Source organism: Acanthochromis polyacanthus, chromosome 9, assembly GCF_021347895.1.
Source record: "Acanthochromis polyacanthus isolate Apoly-LR-REF ecotype Palm Island chromosome 9, KAUST_Apoly_ChrSc, whole genome shotgun sequence".
Lineage (NCBI taxonomy): Eukaryota > Metazoa > Chordata > Actinopteri > Pomacentridae > Acanthochromis > Acanthochromis polyacanthus.
In genome coordinates, this window is record NC_067121.1 from 39,739,149 (window position 1) to 39,763,704 (window position 24,556).

General features: G+C 40.5%; 1 protein-coding gene across 1 annotated transcript in view; it reads right to left on the reverse strand.

Annotated features, from left to right (window-relative positions):
- Positions 1–802: 802 nt before the first annotated feature.
- LOC110968382 (cadherin-18-like) overlaps positions 803–24,556 on the reverse strand; it is a 203,771-nt gene continuing 180,017 nt past the window's right edge. The window contains exons 9-11 of the mRNA XM_051952957.1: positions 20,773–20,887; positions 4,507–4,776; positions 803–3,708 (exon numbers count right to left, since the gene is read on the reverse strand). Coding sequence (XP_051808917.1) covers positions 3,056–3,708; positions 4,507–4,776; positions 20,773–20,887 — 1,038 coding nt within the window. The 3' untranslated portion in view covers positions 803–3,055. The remainder of the gene's footprint in view (positions 3,709–4,506; positions 4,777–20,772; positions 20,888–24,556) is intronic.

The window sequence follows — 24,556 nt, forward strand, 5'->3', positions numbered from 1 at the left end:
CCACAAACTGCTCCATCTCCACTTTCCAACCTTTGTAATTGTCCCCCGCCGTGCGAACGCGCAAAGAAGGGGACCGAGTATTCGCCTCCGTCCGTCCGTCCGTCCTGCATCCTTGTCTGCAAGATATCTCAGGAAGGAATTGTCGGATCTTCGTCAAACTTGATGTCAACATGTATTAGGATGATCCCCCGACACCAGTCAATTTGGGTGACCTTCGCATAATTTTCAAGGTCACACCGAGCGTTTGTTGACTGTGACTTTCAAATCCATGTCTTCATTTGTCACTTGTCTGTTGGTTTTGCTTCGTGATGTTCAGGCATTCTAAAAACTCCCATTAGCACAGTAAATCAAAGGGAATCGCTCCTGCTGGAAAAGCTACAACTTGTTGACACTTCAGTTTCGACAACTGGACCTTTTATTGAGACTCTAGAAGAAGATGAATTTCTTCATCTTTGCAGAACAAGGTTGTCACTGACTCGATGAATCCAGTCGATTATCCAGAAAGGTGTGAGGAACTTACCAGGGCTGTGATGGAGTCCATCTTCACTGTGGAAGAGATGCTGATGTGCTCTGTCACAGAAAAAAGGGAGGATTGTCAGGGAGAAAAGACAGAAAAGCAACGTGAACCCGGTGAACGTTAAACATGCCGGGATATTAGTCAGGTTGTTGTTTTCATTACGATCACCAGTTCAGATGAGATTTTAAACTAATATTAATAAAACATTGCACTGTTGCATCAGCCGTTGCCGCCTGCTGGACACTTTATGAATTATTTTGGCCTCGGAACGTGACTCCAAGCGCATTTGGTGAGTACTGAAGTAAATTTATTATCATTTCATTTCTTACAGACCATGTCAAAAGTTCACAGAGGCATCGGAGACACTGAGATCAAGGCCTGCATGGCACAAAAAGTAAAAGACACCAGGAGACGAGCAGAAAGGGAAACATGGTAAACTATTTATACTGTATATGCCAAGATACTGGCACCTGCATAAGTCACAGGTTCCAGTTTCGGATGGTTTCCAGAGGGCCTGCACATCTTTTTATATCTGACAACCATAAACACAAAGACCAGCCATCACGTTAAAATAACAGAGTCAGTCATGAAATCCAAATACAAAAGAGATGAAACTTTACTGAGACAGAATAGAAATGGTGGTTGTGCTTTTCTAATCTTTGATTTTGTCCTTCAGACACACACTCAGAAAAATGGCAAGTTGGTGTAAATCCTCAAAGAATTGATTTTTTTCCCCCAGAAGATATCTTGTGCTGTGTTCCATCATCTTTAGGGGCATTATGATCCTATATATCAGCTTTGTTTTATAGATTTTCATTGCATATTTGGAAATCAACACTCAGTTTGGATCACTTGTTTGAACTTCTTTAGGGGAATTGTCAGCTCACTATGCACAGTTTGCTTCATATGTTTGCATTGCATCTTTGCAAATAAACGCTCATTTTGTGTAAATTATATTTGTTCTTTATTGTGGGAATTGTGACATACGACAAATAAATGTCAGGCTGCTCAGGTGAAGCTGTTTACTGGAGTCTGTGACGGACATGATCTCCACGGCTGTGTTGTCTGAAAAAAGTCTGCAAATTCCTAAAACTGTACTCTGAAAATGTTCTGAAATCTGTCCATCTGATCAACCATGCTGGTTGTCCAGCCACAGCATGATATCTCCTTTTTCCAAACTATCAATGGAAGCTCACTAGTTTCATGACTTGCCATCGGTGTCAAAGGTTGCGTGTTTGAGTTCTGTGGATTCTGAGTTAATGTGTTTCACTTGTTGGAACTCTTTCCATTGGTTCCACATGTCATTTTTCCGTTGGTTTCTCATGGGTTTTACACATATAGAGCATGAAAATGTTCCTAAACCACATATTTCCTGCTTGAAAAGTAAATTTCCCCAGTTTTTAACACAGTAAATTTCATATGTGCAAAATCACATGTAGATGTGGTCTGGTGGTAGCTGCACGTGTGTTTCGTGTGTTTCCTCTGTATGTGAAGCATGAATCTCCCAGGAGAACCTCCATGTTCAAGCGACTATTAAAAGTCGAGCTCATGCTGCCTCCTTTGACGTCGTAAACGTATCACTGCCTGATGTTAAGATGTTTTGGACTCTTTCCCAAAAGCTGCCCCAATCTCTATGTGTTGACTGTGAAGTTCCAAACAGGCACATTTTGAACGGGCAACGCTGTTAATTACCATTTCTAACAAGGGTTTGGGGTTGTTGGGAGGGATCACCTGACGCTCTTGGCATTGTGGTCTCTTCGGCTCAGATTATGTTCGTAAAACTGGAATTTGGATTCACAACAAACCTTCACTGATCTACACCTGAGAACCTGAAGATTCAGGACCCTGCTGCCACGATGAGCATGCAAACATATTTAGGGTTCAGACTCAGTAAACTATAAGAATCCACCACTTTTCCACAGCTTTCTTTGGCCTTTAGAACATCGGCAACTTGTGCTTTTTCCAGTGGGGCCATCAGCTTCTTCTTGATTCTTCTTCATACTGTAGATAAAACTTACATCACAGTCAGCCTCATTTTCTTTACTTTATCAATAACAAATCAATAAAACTCCATGTAGGAACCTGCATCTTCAACCCTCTTTCACAGTGCTCCAAGGGGGATTGATATTCATCTCTGTGTTGTTTTTTTAGGTTTAGCAGTGAAGATAAAGACCAGAATCCTTTGGGCCCGGGACCATCTGTAACTTTTCTACCGACACACCAAACAAGTAGAGCACAGGGAGAAAACAGTTTGCAAATCGGCATGTCCACCCTGCTAGTCGGTCCGTTTGCATGGAGTTCATCATTTCAGAAAAGCACACAAGCGCGGACAAGTTTCCCTTCAGCCTGTGAGTTTCCTCTTCTTCTGCTGGACATAAATGGCTTTTCTTATCCTCTGATTTCCCACGATATCACAGTTCCTCATTGCCAGCTTTCTGCGGCAGTAATTTTGCAGCCAGGTTTAAATGGCATAAATAAAAAGTAATTTGCTTCAGCAAATTAACTCAAAAGTAGAAAACAACCCCCAGACGGGAGTTTTTAGGAGTCTGGGTTAGCTGGACTGGTCGCCGTCTCCTCTCCCACAATTCTTTCCAGCGTTTGCATCTCCGGCTCCCAGTCCTCCAGGTCGGCATAGTTCAGTTCAGGCAGAGCTTCAGTGAGGCCCAGAGAGCTGACAGACCCGGCTAAAGATCCACGGCCTTCATAGGCGTACGTCTGAAGGGAGTCATAAGGTGGACCTCGAGTGTCTGAGTCTGCTTGGACCACCTTCTGCTGGATGATCTGCTGAATGATGTCGTGACCATCGAGCAGAAGCGACGGAGCCGACTGACTGATCTCTCGAGGAACGCAGTCAATGACGAACCAGGCGGGTTTAGGCTCCGGGCTGTAGTAGCCGTAATCTGCCTCCCTGGTTTTCCTCCTCCTCACCACCACGATCCCTTCCTCCTCGTCCTCCTCGATCTCGTCCTCCTCCCCGTACGGACTCGGTCCACGGCCGAGGTAGAACTTCCTGCGAGGCTCCGAGGCCTTCGGGTTCCGAAGCGCAGCGATGTCGAAGGCCTCGGTGTCCTCCTCGCCGCCGCCCTCGTCATCGTAGGTCACCACATTCTCCCTGATGTCCTCCTCAGACAGAATCAAAGGGTCTTTGCTCGCTTTCTTGTTTCGTAGCTGAGTGAACAGCATCACTATGGCTGAAGGGAAAAGAGCAAAGTCAGTGAAAGAGAAGAGAGAAAAGACCAGAAAAGACCAAGAACATTCACAATACTTTTTAATTTGGGAAGGAAATGATTGGATATTTGCTGATTGGATTCTTCTGATTATATTATCTGAAAACATAAAGAAACTAGAAGAGTTTTATTCACATTTAATAAAACAGACAGCTCATTCAGGGTGAGATTTTAGGACATATTAAATCAGCTTCCATGTTTAGTGACTAAAAACAAATGCTGTACTTTTATTGAGAATGAAATGAGACAAAAAAACGTTTCTGCTTCTAACACAAATACCTCAAATAGACCAATGACTAAGAAGAAAAGATGGAAAAATTAATACCTTCAGGCCCTCAAACAGAAGACAACACAGGGTAGCAGACTAAAAACATATCGACATGACAGAGATCTTTACAAAATAAAACAGGAAATAAACTGAACAAAACCCAGAAACATGACTCAGAAACTATTTGCCCAAAATTGATTAAAAATCAACGGCACGATCAGAAATAACAGAAAATTACAGACTTTTGCCCTCCTAACATAGCCTCAAATTTAAATATGCAAGGAAAAAGGCAACAGACAAAGCAAATCAGAGATGTTTGAGCAGAAAAATGTTGATGATTTATGAATAACTCCTCAGTGACGTCACAACCAGTGAATCCAGGGGGCGTTACTTTAGTTTTTCACCTCCTGTCATTCACCCTCCAATGGAATAAATCTTATTTAATCAGACAGGGTGTGACATGCTGCACTTCGGCTGCCAGAAGACGTACGTACCTAATAATATGACGATGCACAGCAGAATGGCCACGAAGGCCCCGGTGCTGAGGCCCGCTGAGGACAGGAAGGCCTGAGCCTGGCAGACGTTGTTGCTGCTGCGCCCCCTGGTGTTCCTCTGACAGACGCACACCCTGAGGGACAGGGTGACGGTGCTGCTGAGGGGAGGCTCGCCGCCGTCGGACACCACCACCACCAGGCTGAACAGGTCCTGGTCTCTGTCCACGCTGAAGCCGTCACGCCGCCGAGACACGATGCTGGCCGTGTTATCTGGAGGAAGAGGAAGATGAACAGGGGGTTGGTTAGATGAAGAAGGAAAGGCAAAAGAGTGAAAGAAAAGGTGTAACGATTCAGAAAGCAATCAGAGTGTTGGTTGAATCATGAGCTCAGTCTAAATACACCCCCTGTCAAAAGTTTTAGGACACTGTCTCATTCAAATAAAGTAGAACCTGTCCTACAACTTTTGACAGGGGGTGTATTTCATCATATGGATGTGATCAGGGCAGGACTCTGATCATACATGTAAAGTTTCAGGCAGATTGGAGCATGTTCAGGGCATTTACACAGCATTTGAAATTTCATGGAGAAGGATCAAAATTCCAGAGGCCGCCACGGACACGCCCTTTGACTTTGGAAAAAGATTTTAATAACTTTGGATCATTAAGGCCTCCTGTATGTACTGGCCCAATTTGAGGTGAATTGGAGTTTCCCCCTAGGAGGAGTTGGCTCTAGAAAAAAATGAAAAATGGGCAAAATCTGACATTCAACACAAAATAGCTCACGTCCTGTTGGGTTTGGAATGTGGCTGTCACTGACTTTTTTGTTCAGCCTGATGTGCTGCATATGTGTACCAAATTTGGTAGATACACCCCCTGTCAAAAGTTGTAGGACAGGTTCTACTTTATTTGAATGAGAAAGTGTCCTAAAACTTTTGACAGAGGGTGTAGATGTTCCTAATGACGGAACTGAACACATAATTGACATGAAATATCATCATAGGCTATGGTTCGAAGGTTTAATGCCACTCAGAAATGTCCTAACTTTTGAAAGAAAAGCAGATTTTTTTTTTCAATGAAGGTACCATTAAATTAATGATAAATCCAGTGTAGACATTGTTCATGTGGTAAATGACTATTCTAGCTGCAAACAGCTGATTTTTAATGGAATATCTCCATAGGGGTACAGAGGAACATTTCCAGCAACCATCACTCCTGTGTTCTAATGCTACATTGTGTTAGCTAATGGTGCTGAAAGGCTCATTGATGATTAGAAAACCATTGTGTAGTTATGTTAGCACATGGATAAAAGTGGGAGTTTTCATGGAAAACATGGAATTGTCTGGATGACCCCAAACTTTTGAACGGTGATGTAACTTTCACCATCTTCCACGCTTAAAATTTTGCAACCTACATCGCAATTTTTTAGAAAAGCCATCGTGAATTCGGGCATAGAAAAGCTTCAAATTTGTCATTTGGCAACTCTTAATATCCATTTTCCTCTCAAAAATGGCAAATATGTTAAAAATAACAACGTTTCTGCTGATTTAAATCCGCAGTTCACTGTCATTCAAGAAACTGATTCTGTTGTTACAATGATGATAGTTTGTACAAAAAATAAAATATGGAGGCTGTGGCTTAAAGCAGGTGAACATATAGTGCACGAGGAGTGTGTTTTCATAGAGCATTTGACCTTCAAAGTGCGTGAGGAGCCCAGAGTAGTCATGATAAAAGACATCAGCTAGCAGTGGTCTATACATGGATTTATGGACGTAGATTCTCTGATGCACTGCAGCTTCGCCTCTGGGAATCTGAACACAAGGACATCTTTATTTACACGCTGGTTCATGTTGACTTTCATAGAGCCTCTGGGTATCCACACACACACACATACATATGATCACACAAACCCAAATAAAAAGCCACGACTATCTCCACCTGCAGAGGGAGGTCAATGGATGAAACATAAAATATAACTCACTGTTATTTCAGTTTGTTTAAAACTCTGTCATCAAGTTATTTAATTTCTTCTGCATTTGATTTCTTTATTTTTTAATTTAGTCTGAAGGTTTTTTTTAATCCTAAGGTTCACAGTCAAGGCTGGAAAAAAAAGAGTCAGTTTTGCTTTAAATAAATCCTGTTTAAAAGGAGCAAAATCAGTCTGAAAAGCAGCTTTAAAGTCTTTTTACAGAACAATTCCTTAACATACTGTTGCTGTTTTGCATATTGCATCAATTTTTTGTCACTTTTGTAAAGCGTATCTGGCTATCCAGATCCTAAATAGTATGTGAAAATTTAAAAAATACATATTTTTAATGTGCAAAGCTCTATTTGAAGTTTTACATTCCTTTCTTCAGCAGCATAAGTCGAGTTTTCTTTGACCCACTGTATGTTTCATTTTACAACTGTTTTTTTTTTAAACTGACATCATGTTTAATAAAATAAATCTAGTAATATCGTCGAGAATTGTGTGCCAGCAACCATCTAGTTAAAACTTCAACACAGGAATAACATACAGTGCTGTTTATAGCTGCAACAATTTCATCTTTTAACAAACAAATAAACAACAACAACAAAACATCCCCCTTCCCCTGGCAGAGATAAAGACAGAAAGAATACTAAAAATCACATACATGATAATAACTATAAGTTATATACTAAAGAAGAAATACATAAACAAATTACTGAATAAAACAAAGTGAGATGACAATGCAATTTTAAATTACAAACAGACCTTTACGGTGTTCAGCCATAGCACAAAGAGAGGAAAGAAAAAAAAAGACTAAGTGAAAGTTAAAAATGAAATAAAATATTTAAGAAAAAAAATAAAAAAAAATAACATTTTTATCATGCAGGGCAGTGATTTTCCAAGAAGACCATATAGGGACCCCATAAATAGGTAAACTTATTGTCCTTCTTTCTAATAATATATGTGAGTCGTTCCAAGGCAAGATTAGCAGCTAGCTCTTTTATCCACAATCCAACAGAGGGTGAGTCCACACTTTTCCACAAAAGGAAAATTATTTGTCTGGCTTGTAAAAGTCCAAAGTGACTGCTGCAAGGTTTCAGTAAAGTCCTCGGGGTACATGCCCAGTACACAAAGTTTGGCACAGAAAGGAACTTCTTTCCCGACAACAAGTCTAATACAATCAACCCCCGATTTCCAGAATCGTTGTAATTTTTCACACTCCCAAAAACAGTGAATCACAGTACCCTTTTCCACCCTGCATTTCACACAAAGATCTGGAATATTGGGGAACATCTCATCTGACTAAGCCTACTCGGTGTAAGATAAGTCCGCATAAGCCACTTGTACTGTAACAGTCTATATTTTGTGTTAACGGATTGGGTCTGGGCTTTATAACAAGCGATTCTCTGCTTTCTGAATGTTTTCGTGTAAATCATGCTTCAAGTGGTTGACTGTGCCTTTTTTTTAAGGGATAACAAATGAAAAATAACTGCTATTTGGTGTAAATGTTCAACTCTATTAATGTTATGTACAAAAATGTGACAACAGTCAAGCTGCTATCTCAAACAACCCCTGTTATTGTCACGGTATTTCTGTTTCCATTCTCTGTTCCTACTGTGATGCTCCACAAAGCAGCTCAGCTCCAGACCGTTCTTTCGGCTGCGTGGGAGGCTGAACCAGACTTTCTCATAGAAAAGCTCAGGCAGGTTGTTGTCTGCTGGGACAAAGGTGGAGCGTTAACCAACCAGTTAGTCTTTTACTCCTGTAAAACAGACAGCTGCTGTTTGATTGAACCAAACCTCAACCTTCTGTCCTTCTTCAGTCCAAGTCTGGCTCATTTCTGACCCTCACAGGGTTCAGTCGAGGGCTTTTATTTGCCCTCCAGCTTCAGGGGGAGCAGAGCAGTCCGTCGATGTGCTAAAATGTGTTGAAGGAGATGCTGATCGCAAAAACTTTGGGAAGTGATGCTGATATTTTTATGTTAGCAGAGGTGTTTTCAAGCATTACTTTTGAGTTTCACTGGAGGAAAAACACGAGGACACGGTGAAGTTGATGCTAATTGTGCTGCTACTCGGCACCATCCTACACAAGACCACACACATATGCTCTGAAATGATGCTAAACATAGACACAGACTGGAAAAGGAAACCCAAACTTCTGCTTCACACACTGTTTTGTGTTCAACATAGATGTAAGATAAGGCCCCGCATGTGAATACATTAATAGCTACAACCAAAATCTAAATATTAGTAACTGTGCTAAAGGATTTTCTGGATGCTGGAGGTTGGCAGCATTCTTTCTTAGAGCAAATTCATGTTTTTTACATCATGCAGTCGTGGAGATGGTCGCATTGCCCCTCATATCAAACACAGAAAAAAGCTTGAGGCAGTTACTACAAGATAGAACAGCTTGTCGTTTAAATTTCCTGAGGTGTGAGCACAGCGGGTGGACGTAGCACAGGATATCTGCAGAATTTAGAACCTTCTGCTGTGTTTGGGCTCCACCAACGGAAGAAATGTACAAATAAAAGCTCCTCTGAAGTCCTGCAGTGACTGCTTTAGTTATAACTCTTTATTTTATAAATTACAAAGATGTGGACGACTGAGGGTCCCCTTGTATAGTCTCTTATCTAAAGAAGTATTTCTTTTAAGCACCTTTGACTTGTAGTGTGGACACTCTGCACTGATCAGGGAGAACATTATGACCTTCTGTCTAATATTTAGGGTTGTTGACGAGCAAACAGAATCTTTTTTCTGAACGGTGACGTAAAAGAAGTGGTGGAAAGCTTTGAGCTTCTGTGTTCGGTCATCAACGCAAAAGGGAACAGCACCCAAGAAACCAAAAGAAGACTAGCAATGGCCCGAAGCAAAGTGCAAAACATGACCAAGCTACGGAAAAGTAAACTTCCTTCATCCCTTAAGGTCAGACTGCTGAGATCAGCAGCCTTTGCAGTGGCATCATATGACTCAGAATCCCGGACTATGAAGTCAGCAGATAAAATGAGACTGGATCATTTTGAAATGTGGAGCTACCACGGGATCCTGAGGATATAATGGAGAGGTAAGAAAACAAATACATCTGTACTCAAGGAGCTAGGAGTGGAAAAAAACAACACTGCGGGATGACATCATCACAAGGAAACCCAGCTACTTTGGTCATGTTCGCAGACATGGAGAAACCAATCAGTGAAGGGATGGTTAACGGAAAGAGAAAGAAAGATAGACCTGTAGCGACATCAAAGAGATCACAGGAAGTGGAACTGGGGAGGCTACTAGAGCTGCTGTTGACCGTAGATGATTGAGCTCTCTCATTGGAAGCACACCAGCATTTATTAATGCTACATGACTTCAGAAGAAGAAGCCTAATGTGGTGTTGGTCTTTCTTATGTCGTCAAAAAAGCTCTGAACCATTGGGCCTGGACCAGAGGACCTGTCAGGGTGTCCTGTGGGGTCTGGAACCAGCGCTCTAAGATGTGCAGTGGAACGTTTGGGAATCAAACTTGTTCCACTGCATCCTGTTGAAACCTGAAGTTTGGAGGTTAAATCAACATCTTGGGTGATCGTCATATTCATCAACACGTTTCTGATTGTTTGATGTTTTTGTGATGTGGTAGGGTGCGTTTTCCTGCAGCGACATTTAGGATTTCCATTTGCATGAAGAAGTGTGCTTGTTCTGAGATGTTTATTTGGGTGTCTAAGTCTAATAAACATGGATGCCAAAATCTAAGGCTTTTCCAGCAGAACACCACATAGAACCGAGACAATCGATGCTATAAACTTCGCCTACCAGTGGTCATAATGCTGTGGCTGATCGGATACAGAGAGGTCAGATGGAGCCTTGGCGTCCTCCAAAATATAAGTGGACAATGAAATTTAGGTTAAATGTTCCCTATTGGATGTGGAAAGCAGGAACTAACCTTCAAACAGACACACACATGGTCTCTTTAGTTCTCTAATTCTGTCCCTCTTGATTATGATCCAATTCAGATGATGTCGTTCATGATCATATTCAAGAAATCAATTGTGGTTTTCCCAATGTGGCTAGCTTTTACAAACAAAGAGCAGCTGGTCTTTAAAGGAATAGAGAACTGACAGAGACACACCAGGTGAATAATTACTGCATGAAGAGTGCGTTTTTATAAAGCATTCGACCTCCAAAGTGCCCAAGCAGCCCCGACTCATGATAAAACATATCAGCTAGCAGCATGGGTGTATATGTGCATGATTCCTGATACATATGTGTGGATTTATCTCCAGTATGTAGATCCTCTGATATACTGCAGAAAAGCCCATGGGACTCCAGCAAGGACATCTTTATTTACATTTTGTGTGGGTACATTGCATCTCCAATGTTTAGGAACACCTCTGAAGGTTACAGTAGAATGTGATGAGCTCTGATTATGAGAAGACAGCAGCTGGTTTACACGGACTGCACTAATGGTAGAACTTACATTCGCTTAAATGAGATAATTCTCGTTTTCAGGCAAAGCGAGGACCTCACTTGTGTATTTTCCTTTGAAGCCACGTGGATGCGACAACACACCGAAGGCATTTAATTAGTGCATGGGGGAATAAGGATAATTTTACCATCCCTGATCATAACACCTAATGTTTAAGCAGACGGTAGTGAAATAAATGATCTGAGGTGCCTCCAGTAGCAGCTGTTTTTTTGCTTTGTTTTTTTTTGCCTAAAGGAGTAATCGGTACCGAGAGCCTCTGAAGACAGCTGTAGTAAAGCTCGATGCACTACATTTACTGAACACCTGAATAAATAAGAACACACAGCCCTCTGGATGTGTTACCAGATTATGACTTTGATTACCCTAAATGTACCAACACTGAAAGGAAACCACAGCAGAAACCTAAAACATCAGGAAAAGGAATGTGATAAAATACGACAGAACATGTGAAGAGTGAAAACTGTGCTGTCAATATTTTAAATAATTATGAATGATAATATTTTGCCTCTTGGAATACAGTGAGGACAGTGTAATCTTATAGTCAAACATTGTAAAAGAACAAATTAAAGCACAGACCTGATGTAAATGTGTTGTCTGTTGCGTTCGCTAACCTGTCGCTGGTTGAATCATTTGAACTGACCTTTGTCTCTGTCAGTGAGACGCTTTGCCAATTGGATGTGACTAAGGCTACGTTCAGACTGCAGGCTAAAGTGACCCAAATCCGATTTTTTTGCCCCTGTGCGACCTGTATCTGATCTTTTCATGACAGTCTGAACGACACTGATCAGATTTTTTCAAATGCGACCCAGGCCACTTGGACATGTGGTCCTAATTCCGATACGTATCGGATCTTTTGCCATGCGACTTCAGTCTGAACGGCCAGGTCACATTTATCCGACCTATACGTCATTGGTACACGACAAACGTCACTAATCTGCGTTCAAGCAAAACAAGAACCATGGCGGATGATACTGGGGAGTCCAGTCAATGGAGGGAAAGCAAGGAGGAGAATGAACACGGTGCCGTCGCAGTGGAGGGACTTCACCGAGCAGGCCCTGCGCATGTTCCACAGACTGCTGTCCGTGCAGCAGTACCGTCTCTGGACAGACGTTGCTGCCACTGCCCCACAAAACACCAGGGCCAAAATCCTGGCTCTCTTCCTTCTTGACCTTCTCCTTAAAACCATTAAGTTATAAACATGCTGGCTCCGGCTGGACAACAACTTTAAAATGGCCACACATGCTCTGCTGTTAGCGTCCATGTTTACTTCCGTAAACACTGAACACGCTCTCTGCGTGTCGTTGTTGTGTCCTCTTCTGCGCATGTGGGAACCTTTTGGGTCGTGTGAGGTTCACACAGGAGATCACATACAAGCCGCATTTAATTGGAAATGTGAACGAACTCGCAAAGAAATCGGATTTCACAAAAAAATCGGAATTGAGCATTAAGCCCTGCAGTCTGAACGTAGCCTAAGTTTAAAACATCTGGTACATGAGGACCTCATAGTGGGCTCTACTCTTACAGTCGGCTCTATAGGAATCAGTTCCATATTTTCTTGGTGTGTTTACTTCATGGACAACCAGTGGACGGTCTACAAGAGCACTTCTTTTTGCAGCATTGCCTCCTGTTCCATCATGAACGCTGCTGTAGTGCGTATAAGAGAAGAAAAAGCGGTTCTGCAGAAAATGGAAGCAGTCATCAAGGCAAATTGTAAGAATTATGGCTTCAATCCAGACATTCCTGCAGCACAGATAGTAATAAAATGGTGTGTAGTACCATTTTTAAGAGCTGGGTGTTGTGCTAGTATCAGTATACTGTGCAACACTACTTCTATCTATTCCAATCTGTCTCTGTTCTGACCAAGCAGAAGGTACGGGCTGTAAGAGCGTCTCCTATGACTGATGTTTCTGCAACCTCAGCTGCTAAAATTATTAAGGAGGTCAAGGGGCTGAAGCCAAACTCCAGAGATGAGGCTCCAAGAGAAAGACTGACCCCGGCCCGAAAAGAAGAATAGTTCAAACGGTCGGACAAAATGAACCAGCAAAACCTTCAAAACGCATACAAGCTGACCTCTGTGATGAAGGTACAACAGTGTTTGGTCACACTTCGCTTTCTGGATCAAAGTGGCTCCATGGAAGAAGACCCAGGACGACCCCACGTTGAAAGGAGAACGTAAGAAAGCTAAAGTGCTAAAATGCTCACAAGTAACGGTTCTTCTGGGAAAACAGACTTTTTGACCGATGAAACAATATTGGAGCTTTTTGGTGAGAAAAAAATGAAACTTGAAAAACATTGATGCTGAAGGTTAATTTTTGATACGTGGAAGCTTTGCTGCATCTAACAGACTGCAGGTCACAATGAAATCAGAAGATTGTCACACAAATCGTCACTGTGGTCTGAGAATTTTGTCTGCATTTACTTTTATTTATTTATGTATCTTCTGTACAGTTTTGGCTGTTCTAATTAATACTTATTTTCTGCAGTTTTACTAAATATTATTACTAATTTACCAAAATAGTGAAAACCTGTAAAATAATATTTAAAAATGATTAACCATTAAAAAAAAATAAATCCTCAATATGCATTTTTTTTTCAATTCCAAATATCTGTAAAACATTTAGAACTGGTTGTTTTTGGCTGCTTTAAATGCAGGAAAAAATGTGTAATTTTATCACAAAACATACTAAAAGAACAAATGACGATTTAGTAGAATAGTACCAGAAGACTAGCAGGATGTTAGAACGTTAGCAGAACATTAGCAGAACATTAGCAGAACATTACCAGAACAGTAGCAGAACATTACCAGAACATTACCAGAACAGTAGCAGAACATTACCAGAACAGTAGCAGAACATTACCAGAACAGTAGCAGAACGTTAGCAGAACATTACCAGAACGTTTGCAGAACGTTAGCAGAACATTACCAGAACAGTAGCAGAACATTACCAGAACATTACCAGAACAGTAGCAGAACATTACCAGAACAGTACCAGAACGTTAGCAGAACATTACCAGAACGTTAGCAGAACATTACCAGAACGTTAGCAGAACGTTAGCAGAACATTACCAGAACGTTAGCAGAACATTACCAGAACGTTAGCAGAACATTACCAGATCGTTAGCAGAACATTACCAGAACAGTAGCAGAACATTACCAGAACAGTAGCAGAACATTACCAGAACATTACCAGAACAGTAGCAGAACATTACCAGAACAGTAGCAGAACGTTAGCAGAACATTACCAGAACGTTTGCAGAACGTTAGCAGAACATTACCAGAACAGTAGCAGAACATTACCAGAACAGTAGCAGAACATTACCAGAACAGTACCAGAACGTTAGCAGAACATTACCAGAACGTTAGCAGAACGTTAGCAGAACATTACCAGAACGTTAGCAGAACATTACCAGAACAGTAGCAGAACATTACCAGAACATTACCAGAACAGTAGCAGAACATTACCAGAACAGTAGCAGAACATTACCAGAACAGTACCAGAACGTTAGCAGAACATTACCAGAACGTTAGCAGAACGTTAGCAGAACATTACCAGAACGTTAGCAGAACATTACCAGAACAGTAGCAGAACATTACCAGAACGTTACCAGAACATTACCAGAACGTTAGCAGAACATTACCAGAACGTTAGCAGAACATTAGCAGAACAGTAGCAGTGCTGGTGCTACTGTTTTCTGTGTTTTTATAGGTTGATTATCCATTTGTTCATTCCATCTTCATGTGTTCTTGTTTCTCGGTAACTGTTTCCTGTTCCTGCAGTGACTTTCAACCAGCTCAGCAGGTTTGTTGGCAGGTTGCATAAGAAAAGGGGTCAAAGGAAAAAGGCTTGAGGTCCAACTAATGAGATACGTTTTCATCTCTGGAGGGATTTTTGTTTCTGGAACGTTGGAATCAGCATTTCTTATGTGGCACAGAAACTCAGAAAACTATGTATAGTGACCAATGAAAGGAATTCATGAGTTTCTGTTTGTGTCTCTCCTTTGAGAATCCTGACCAACTGTTGTTCTCCATCTTGCATACAATGTCAAATTTACCTACAAACCAGCAAAAGTGTTTATTTTTCTGTTAAAGGGGAAGAAGTCAGAATTTTCATAACAAGGACTGGACGGGAAGCAACATTTAATAACCGTGTCTATCTCCCCAATCACAGCTGTAGTTGCTGCCACCTTTACTTACAGGTTCGTGGACGAAGAAAACAACACAGTGAGACTCAAGCAGTAACTGAAGTTATGTTAAAAACACAGCCTGTATAAGAAAACCCAGAGCTTTATTGACTCCTCTATCCACCCCGAGAGTCTCAATTTACTGATTCTGTTTCTCTATAACAGATTATAACTAAAACCGAGTTGTGGGTCATAGAATGCTGCTGTACAAATAAACTACTGGGTCTTAATTACTGGGGCGTCCCTCATATAGTCTACTTACCCTATATGTAGAAATATTTGTATTCATATATAATAAGATTGTTCTGATAAAAATATAGCCTGTATAAGAAAACCCAGAGCTTTGCTGAATCCTCTATCCACCCTGACAGTCTCTCCAAGAACTTCAGCATGACCAAAATGTGTCTATTAGTTGAATTTCACAAACTTCACAAAGTATTTTTAGAAAACCTACTGAAGATGCATCAGATATGTGAATTCCATTAAAGCAGGGCATCCTTAATGCAAACCTGCTGTTGTTGTCATACTTATGTTACATAAGTATGACAGCAACATCAGGCTCATCGTATGCCCTTCAAATAGTGGTGTGTAGTGGTGTGTAGGCCCATAGTACTTCATACTGAAATTGTGTTTGTGAACATGTGGGCCGCTGTGCCAGTTTTACTAAACTTTATAGCTACTGATACAGGCTCTAAGTTGAAATAGCTAGTTGGGTGTCAAAATGATGTGGTCGCTATCCGTGGTGCTGAACTGCTTTGAATTTGTGTTGTTTTATTAAGAGTGACCATATGGCCTAAAGTTTTTGTTGTTCTCTTGGTTTGCTGGACTTCATGTCCATTTGATGGACTTCTAAATGACAGTCGCTCTCCGTGGTGCTGAAGCTTGTAAGCCCCACTGTTGCGGGCATGTGTATGTTGTAAAATGATGTTATCATGAGCTTTATTATTTGGGTTTAAAGGGCCCGGTCATTTGCCCCGCCCCCATCCCGGATCTGATTTGTTCCGCTAGTGCTTATGTAGTTTTATTTTCACCATTAAAAATGTTGCCTGCGTTAGATTAGCCAAAAAAGATGCAAAAACACAAGAAACTGAATTTATTACTGTTATGGCTTTGTTTCTCCATAACAGATTCTAACTGAAATCTAACTGTGAGTCATAAAAAGCTGCTGTACAGATAAATTATTGGGTTTGTATCACTGGGGAGTCTCTCACAGTCTACTTTCCTTATATTTGTATTTGTATATAATAGACTTAATGTGTTAAAACCATAGCCTGTGTATAAAAAACCCCTTCCCATTGTTGACCCTTTCATCCACCCCAACAGTCTCCATTTACTGGCTTTGCTTCGCCATAACAGATGCAAACTAAAACCTCACTGTGGGTCAAAGAAAGCTGCTGTACAGATAAACTGTTTGGTGTTTCCATCACTAGAGACCTCTCACAAACTCTACTTACCCTATATGTGCAAATATTTGTATTTGTATGCAACAGAATCATCGCAAAGGTGAACTTTGAAGACAGTGGTGGAAATTGTCAAACAGCCATGCTACCTGCAGTATAACCACCCAGCCAGGCTCTGTGTTCTGATGAAGCACAAGCAAACAACAACAACAGAAAGTGCCAGCAGCGTTTGGCTGGCGGGCTGCCGTCCAGCCTCCCTGTCTCAAACTTGTCACCGGGTCTCATTACTAAGATTGATGTCAACTCTCCTCAGTCCTCAATCTGTCTCAGGTCAGCCTCAGAAAGCGACTGCAACGACACCGGGAGAGACGGAGGAGACGCTCCGAGATGGAAAAGCAAATGGAATTTGACAGAGTAAAAGCGAGACGGAGATAACACGACACGAGGGGGAGAGACGGGTGAGACCACACGAAAAGACATGAGACCAAAAGCTGGGAGAAACATCGACCCCTCCCCGACACACACCTAAACAAAAAAAACAAAAAAAACCCTTCCTGCTGTCCGTTTATTCAGGACAGATAGAATCAAAAAGCTAAATGAGGAGAGGATATAAACAGAAAACTCCAGCTGCTGAGTAACCAAGGCAACAGCTCTGCAGGTTTTCTCATGGACGTTAAAGCAGATCTCAGAGGGGAGAAGTGGGGAGGCTGGTACCTGGTCCAGCTGAAGCAAAGAGACAAGGATCTAACTGACTGGTAGAAATTCCCTGATGTCTGGTAGTCAAACTCGATGTTTACAAGATAAGATAGGATAAGAAAAAAGTTGATGAATCCCAAAGGAAATTCTTGTACCAGATATTGCTCAGAAAAAAAAAATATAAGAAAAGCAGTGTCTCAAAGTAGACAGCAAAAAGACACAAGGGTGGACACAGCACAGGATATCTGCTGTTATCTGTTAGGCTAGACGCAGCTAATGCTTCTTGGAACCTGCAGCAGAAATGAACACAACCTCACTTCTTTAGACTTTCTCAGACTTCCCACAGCTCCCTCTGGAGACACTAAAGACAGTTTTAGTACAAATACATTTTCTCACCTGAAAACACTCTCATCCAGTGCTGTAAACCCTCCCTGACCTCAGGTGAAGCGCTGTGGGCTCAGGATGACAGGAAGAGGGACTTTTACTACCCAGAAACCAATCTGGAGTTACAAACAGTCTAAGCGGTCTTTATTATGGATCAGTGATTGGAATGTGACTGATGTGTAAGAACCAGTTTAGACGTCATTTTGTGCCTTTTTGTTGTGTTTTTTTGTTAGTTTGTGGTTCTTTTGTGCCAATTTTGGTCGTTTATTTTGTCATTTTGCACCCAATTTGGTCACTTTTTGGTTTCTTAATGCCAATCTGTGGTCATCTGCTCTCTTTAAGTAGCCGTTTTGTGGGTCTGGAGTTATTTTTTGTGGTCGCTTTGCATCCCTGTCTGTCTGTCTGTCTGTCTGTCTGTCTGTCTGTCTGTCTGTCTGTCTGTCTGTCTGTCTGTCTTCAACATCACTCAAAGACAGACCAACAGATTTGGATGAAATTTCCAGGGAAGGTCAGAAATGACACAACGACCAAGTGACTAGATTTTGGCGGCTTATAGTCTGGATCCACGGATTTGTTAAGATTTCTGTATCATTGTGAGATACACTGCCGTTTTGTGGGTCTGGAGCTATTTTGCATCATGCTGTGGTGGTTTTACATCCCTGTGTGCTGGTTTTGTGACATTTTGTATTTTTTTGCCACTTGTTAATTTTTTTATGGCAAAAGAATTATCTGTCATGATTATCTCAACTTAATAAAAGAACACAATCCAAACTATTTCTGAATCAGCTCATTTTCTTATTGTTTAGCTCATTAGAAGGTGGTTGCTATTAAATTCAGACGGTTATTTAGATGATATTTTAGTGACATCCAGTCATTTTTTATTCATAACTGATTGTTTTCATAATAAATAATTATGTAATTTGTTAAAGACATGATCATAATGAACATAAAGACATCAGGGTTTTCTATTTTTAATAAAAATATATTCCAGATATATCCCATGGACCTCAAAGTCCCTCCATTATAGATCGACCCGTCTGCACTTTTGAGAGGATCCACATTCATCTGGTTAAACGCATCTTTAGACCAACTAAATCCTGAGTTTTGCTGCATTGAAACCCAGCATACGTAGGCGACCACAGAGACAGGAGCAGACCGGTCCAACAGGCTGACACCACTGAGTCTGCAGACGCTGCCGGCAACCTGTGTTTATGCTGATTTTATCAGACAACGTCCTGACTATAAACTGTGATCGAGTCTGCGGGGCTGTCCGTCTCACTCCTCAGCAGATGTTGGCTATGACAGCTTTTGTTGTTTGCAGAGAGAAAAGAGGGCAAAGAGGAGGAGATTTCCATGTTCAGGTGTTCCACTGCCGACCGAACAAAAACAACCTGCAAACTCTTTTCACACGGAAACGACATCTTCACATCCAGACCGTGAACACAACATTCTGAAACCGATGCTTGTCTCCAAACAGCTTCCATTTAGAGTCCTGTTTGTCTAATATTCACTCTCTTTTTTTGCTGTTTCACTTTGATCAGCAGCAGGCAGGTCTCTCTCCTGGAAATTGCATGTAAAGTACTGCTGCACAGCTTCCATTTCTACATAATTTAACATAATGAGAAAATTCATTAATACTTCATTTATTGGTGCATCTGATAAGTCGGCCATATGTTTGTTGTTTTCCAGCTTGAGCATCAATTTTACATGAAGCAATTAACACATTAATGCAAGTTTTAATTGTTCTTCAAAGACAACAACATCAGCAGAGAATGGTTTAACTGTGACTGAATGCTCGTTAGGACAGACTACACGCTGTAGATGTGCAAAATGTGAGTCTTGTGAATGATCACAAGCAAATATGTGATTTCTAATTTGTTTGTGAGTGACATTCAGTGTGAATTTGACACACATTTTCAAACTAACCACCAACATAGGCGTTTAAAAGCGTAACAACGTGAACACTAGGTGGTGACACAGTATTTGAATTCCTGAATGTCAGCGTGAAAATCATAATGTAAGAAGAAAAACAATCCTAAAATCAATCAATGCTTCGGTAATTTAGATACATCAGTACAGAATAAAGGCCCAAATGCAGCTAAATTGCATTTAAAGCCCACTGAGACACGTCCAAGTCCTGTGTTCTTCCACCTGAAGACATCAGGTTACTGCAGCTCTAAATATTTGTGAATTTTTCAGATTGATAAATCAAATATTTTCTGTGATGATGATCTCAGCAATGCTGCACAAGTAAATAAAATAATTTGGATGATGGGTGACTTGGAAGTGAGACCAAATAAAATACAGATATTTGGTCTCAAAAAAGTTTTTATTTTTGTTCATCTTCCATAACTAGTTGAGCAGCTATGACCAGCTGGTGGATATTTTAATCCAAGCAGAACTGAGCCTTGGAGTTTCAAAATGATTTTACAAATATAACGAAGAAAATACTTTCTTAAAATGGGGCCATATTTTTCATTGTTGGACCTCACTGTAGAGTTTTGTCTTTAAAAGTTTCTGAGATATTGTGAGACATTGTTGTTTTTCCAATGAAGATACCATTAAATGAATGATAAATCCAGTGTAGACATAGTTAATGTGGTAAATGACTATTCTAGCTGCAAACGGCTGATTTTTAATGGAATATCTCCATAGGGGTACAGAGGAACATTTCCAGCAACCATCACTCCTGTGTTCTAATGCTACGTTGTGTTAGCTAATGGTGCTGAAAGGCTCATTGATGATTAGAAAACCCTTGTGCAGTTATGTTAGCACATGGATAAAAGTGGGAGTTTTCATGGAAAACATGAAACAGTCTGGGTGACCCCAAACTTTTGAACAGTAGCGTAACATCCACAGCTCACTCTTTTGGAAGCAGCAGGATGTGTTTGCAGCTAGTTAGCACCAAATAACATCTGGACACAGAAGTCAGCAACTAACTGGTGAACACAAAAGAATATTTAACAGCTGAACATATGTGGGATGACCTGACAATAACAGCCCTGTCAAAGGTCCTGTGATATTTTGGTTCCTGTTATTTATCTGCTCCTATTGTCTAAAATTTACCATTTGTCTTGTTTTTTTTTTCCACCCACCTGCCTTTCGGTTAATCTCTATTTGCTCTTTAATAATACGCTGAACTGTGTCTGCTTGCATGGTTGAGTCTGTCTGAAGTCTTACCTCCGTTGTCCTTCACAGTAAAATTTGTTTTAACTTGATGTTCAGGAGGCACGAAGAAGGAGAATTTTCCATTTGCAAAGTTGTCCAGGTCTGCAGCTCGGATGGTCTGAATCACCTGGTGGTCAGAAAGAAAAAGACGTGAGGGAAGGGAATAAAGAAAGGTGACTAGAAAACACACAAAAAAAAACATGTAAGAGGAGAAGAAAGGCAGCAGTTAATGGGGAAATAAAAATAAGAGCTGTGAATAAAGCAGTCTGAGTTGACATTAATCCAGAGACCTCGAGCAAACTCACAACCTATTCCACATCACACGGCTTAATGTGCATTATTTCTATGAAAACACACACGGTACTCACAGCATACATATGTTGTGATTTATCCGTAAACGGAGGCTCTGCCCACGTTTGTTTTAGATGTGCCCATTCACAGGCTGCTGGTCTGATGACTGCAGGCCAAACGAGTGAGTCAGTGCTGCTGCTCAGTGTACCTGCCACAGCCGTGATGTGCACATTATTTAAGGTAAAAGAAGAAACATTCCCCTCATGCCCACGCACAAACACACACAGACCAAGCAGATCACCCCCACACAGAATTCCACGTCATATTTCTTTGGGGTTTTATGTGGAGCTGGTAAACAACTACAGCAGGAACACGGATTTACACAAACAAGCAGATGAAAGAAAACTAATAATTAGGCGTGCTCCCAAATTAACAACATAAAGCACTTTGATCTGCATTGAGTACATTAATGGTCTTGAATTGCTCAAATTTGGATTGAGAATTATCTGAGAAATTTCCACATTTGCCAATCAACACATTTCCATTTATGTTTCAGTAATTTGAATTTAATATAATGTGATTTCAGCAAGATCCAACAATAAACGTTTCTTCTATTCAAATCACACGGTCTTGAATAAACGTTTACATACTTTATAAAGATCATATATATCATGGCAGTCATGAGTTTCCTACAACTCTTTATTTTCTATGATTTAATAATGGAAACAAATGCATCTTTGTTTTGGCTGATGATCACACGAACAAAGCAGGAAAATTCTGCTGTCAGATGAAACAAAAACTGAGCTATTTGGATAGGATGACCAGAAATGTGTTTGGAGAAGAGAAGGTGAAGCCTTTAAGCTTGAGAGCACTAAACCTACTGCCCAGCATGGTGGCGGCAGTATTATGCTCTGGTTCTGCTTAGCTGTCAGCAGATATTTGGTGCTTTATGTAAAGTAAAAGCAGCGTTGATCGGGCCCTCCTATCCTTACTGGTCAGCAAAACCAAGCATGTCCACCAGATGGTGCTGCGACAGAGTGTATTTCGGCCTATGGCCTTTTTGAGGGCTACTTATCAAAACTGTCATCACTGAGAATGTATATTGGCCTCAGTATGTTATCAGGGACGGACTCTGATCACACATGTAAAGTTTGAGGCAGATTGGAGCATGTTCAGGCTGGTTACAGAGCACTTCCTGTTTCATGGCAAATTGTCGAAATTCATCAGACCAAATTTCAGCTCTGTTGGGGTTACCCTGTTTGAGTTTATAGCTTGTGAAAATGTGCAAAATCTGGTCCAGAATCGTTCTACATATGACACATAATTCCAAATGGCAAACTTCCTGTTGTGTTTAAAGTATGGGTGTCAATTACATTTTAGTGCATCGAGTTACACATGCCTACCAAATTTCATAGCTGTAGGTGACAGGTCCTGGTCATAGAGCCTGTTTGAAATTTTGTAGGTAGCGCTATTGAGCCATTGTAGCTCACATCTATACAGGTTCTAAAAAATACCATTTTTTTGCCAGTCTTGATGCGTGTGAAAACGTTTTCAAGTATTTTTAGACTTTCAAAATTGTGATTCAAAAAACGTAAGGAAAAATAAAAAGAAGAAACTCACGGGTTTCAAGAGGGTCTAATAATGAAGAAGAATGACAGCCTAAAATCCTCACCCAGAAGGTTGGATCTTGGACGCAGCTGGGTGTTTCAACAAGAAAACATCCCAAAATATCCCATCAAAAGTTGGAAAGAAATGGTTAAATCAGGCTAGCATTCAGGTTCTAGACTGACCCTGCCAAAGTCCAAAGACTTACGTAAATTCAGTCAAGAACCCGATGAAGAAACAAGTCTGAGTCAGAAAGACAACAAATAATCAAACTTCACCAGTTTTACCAAGTGGAGGTGAAGCTTGTTAACAGCCACCAAAAGCACCTTGTTGAGGTAAAAATGACCAATGGATGTCCAACAAACTATTGGAAATGCTGTGTGTACATTTTTGACCCAGTAGATTTTGTCATATTACTAGAAGACCAATAAATAATTTATAAAATAACCAAAATGCTTGATGTTTTTTGCATCAAACCACATGTTTCAAGGATTCCATCATAGAAAACTAAGAGTTAAATAACTCACTGAAAACGTCAGACTGCTGAGATAAGCTTTAGTTATTGCACATTCAAATCTCCCTTTGTCTTGTTATTTTTTCTCCTTTTGTATATAATAGAAAGTGAATAACATAACAATGTTTGGCAAATGTCCAGATGATCTTATTTGGTTTTCCAAATCAAATTAAAAACGCACTAATGGTTAGATTGCTTACTCAGTTCCCTCCATACAAAAAGCCTCAGAAACACACAGAGAAGCACCAGATGTTGGTGGATGTCTTGCTCATCTTTCAACAGTTCCTTCCACCCTGTTTTGGGACCAAAGCCAGACCTGGGAGATACTTGTTAAAAATCCATCAGTGGCTCAGAAAAGAGACACTATTTCCAAGCCTTGATGCTCCATTTGAAGAAACCAAACCCAGCAGCGGCCATTACAGATCCATTCCATGAGGTGGTGCATAAATACATGAACTTAAAACTTGTTCTAGTTTCCCTGCAGAGTCCTTTAGGTAAATTTACATGTACAATAAATATTATGCATCTACAACACAAGTACAAAGGATGGTTATTTAAATCCAAATATGCATGTCGTTAAACCAACTAAATATTGTCTCAGCAAGGGACTGAGACTTCAGTTATGAAAATGTTTCCCTTCAGAGGAGATTTGGCTTCATGTCGGCGGTACAAATCTTGGTATTAACGTTTCTAAATGTGGGGTAATCCATAAGCGGTGTCTAATAGCTTCTACACCTTTCAATGGAAGACACAACCTTGAAAACATCCCCACATTCAGTCAGGAACGGCTCCACAAATGTCAACAGCACTGGACTTTATGGATCGAAAATACAATAAAAATCCTCCTTCATGTCACACGGTCAGAGCCAGAGCAGAAAAACCCTCAATGTGACATTTTTACTCCCGCCTCATCGCAAACTGTACATTTAAAAGTAAATAGCAGGCAGCAGTCAGTGACGCTGATGAACCCGAACGTCGTACACAGTAAAAAAAAAATGGAGAAAATCAGGAAACCAAGATGCCAGAAAAATATCTGAAAAAATACTGGAACACTGTTAGATTTTTTTTTTAAAAAAAGGTCAAAAATAATGGATAATATCTGTCAAATAATTATATTTTAGCTCATTTAAAAACAGTAAAATATATAGAAAAAAAACAATTTATTGTATTAGAACATATTGCAAAACTAAGTAAAAAAGTAAGGTCAACATGAAAATTAATAGGGATTTTACTAGATAATAATAATACATTTTATTTGTAATGCACTTTTCATTTAGGCAAAATCTCAACACATAAATATGATGTGTTTGCTTAACCAACCAGGAAAAATCTGTAAAATTGATTTTATAAAGAGTGTGTGTATGTATATATACACATTTTTTTTTT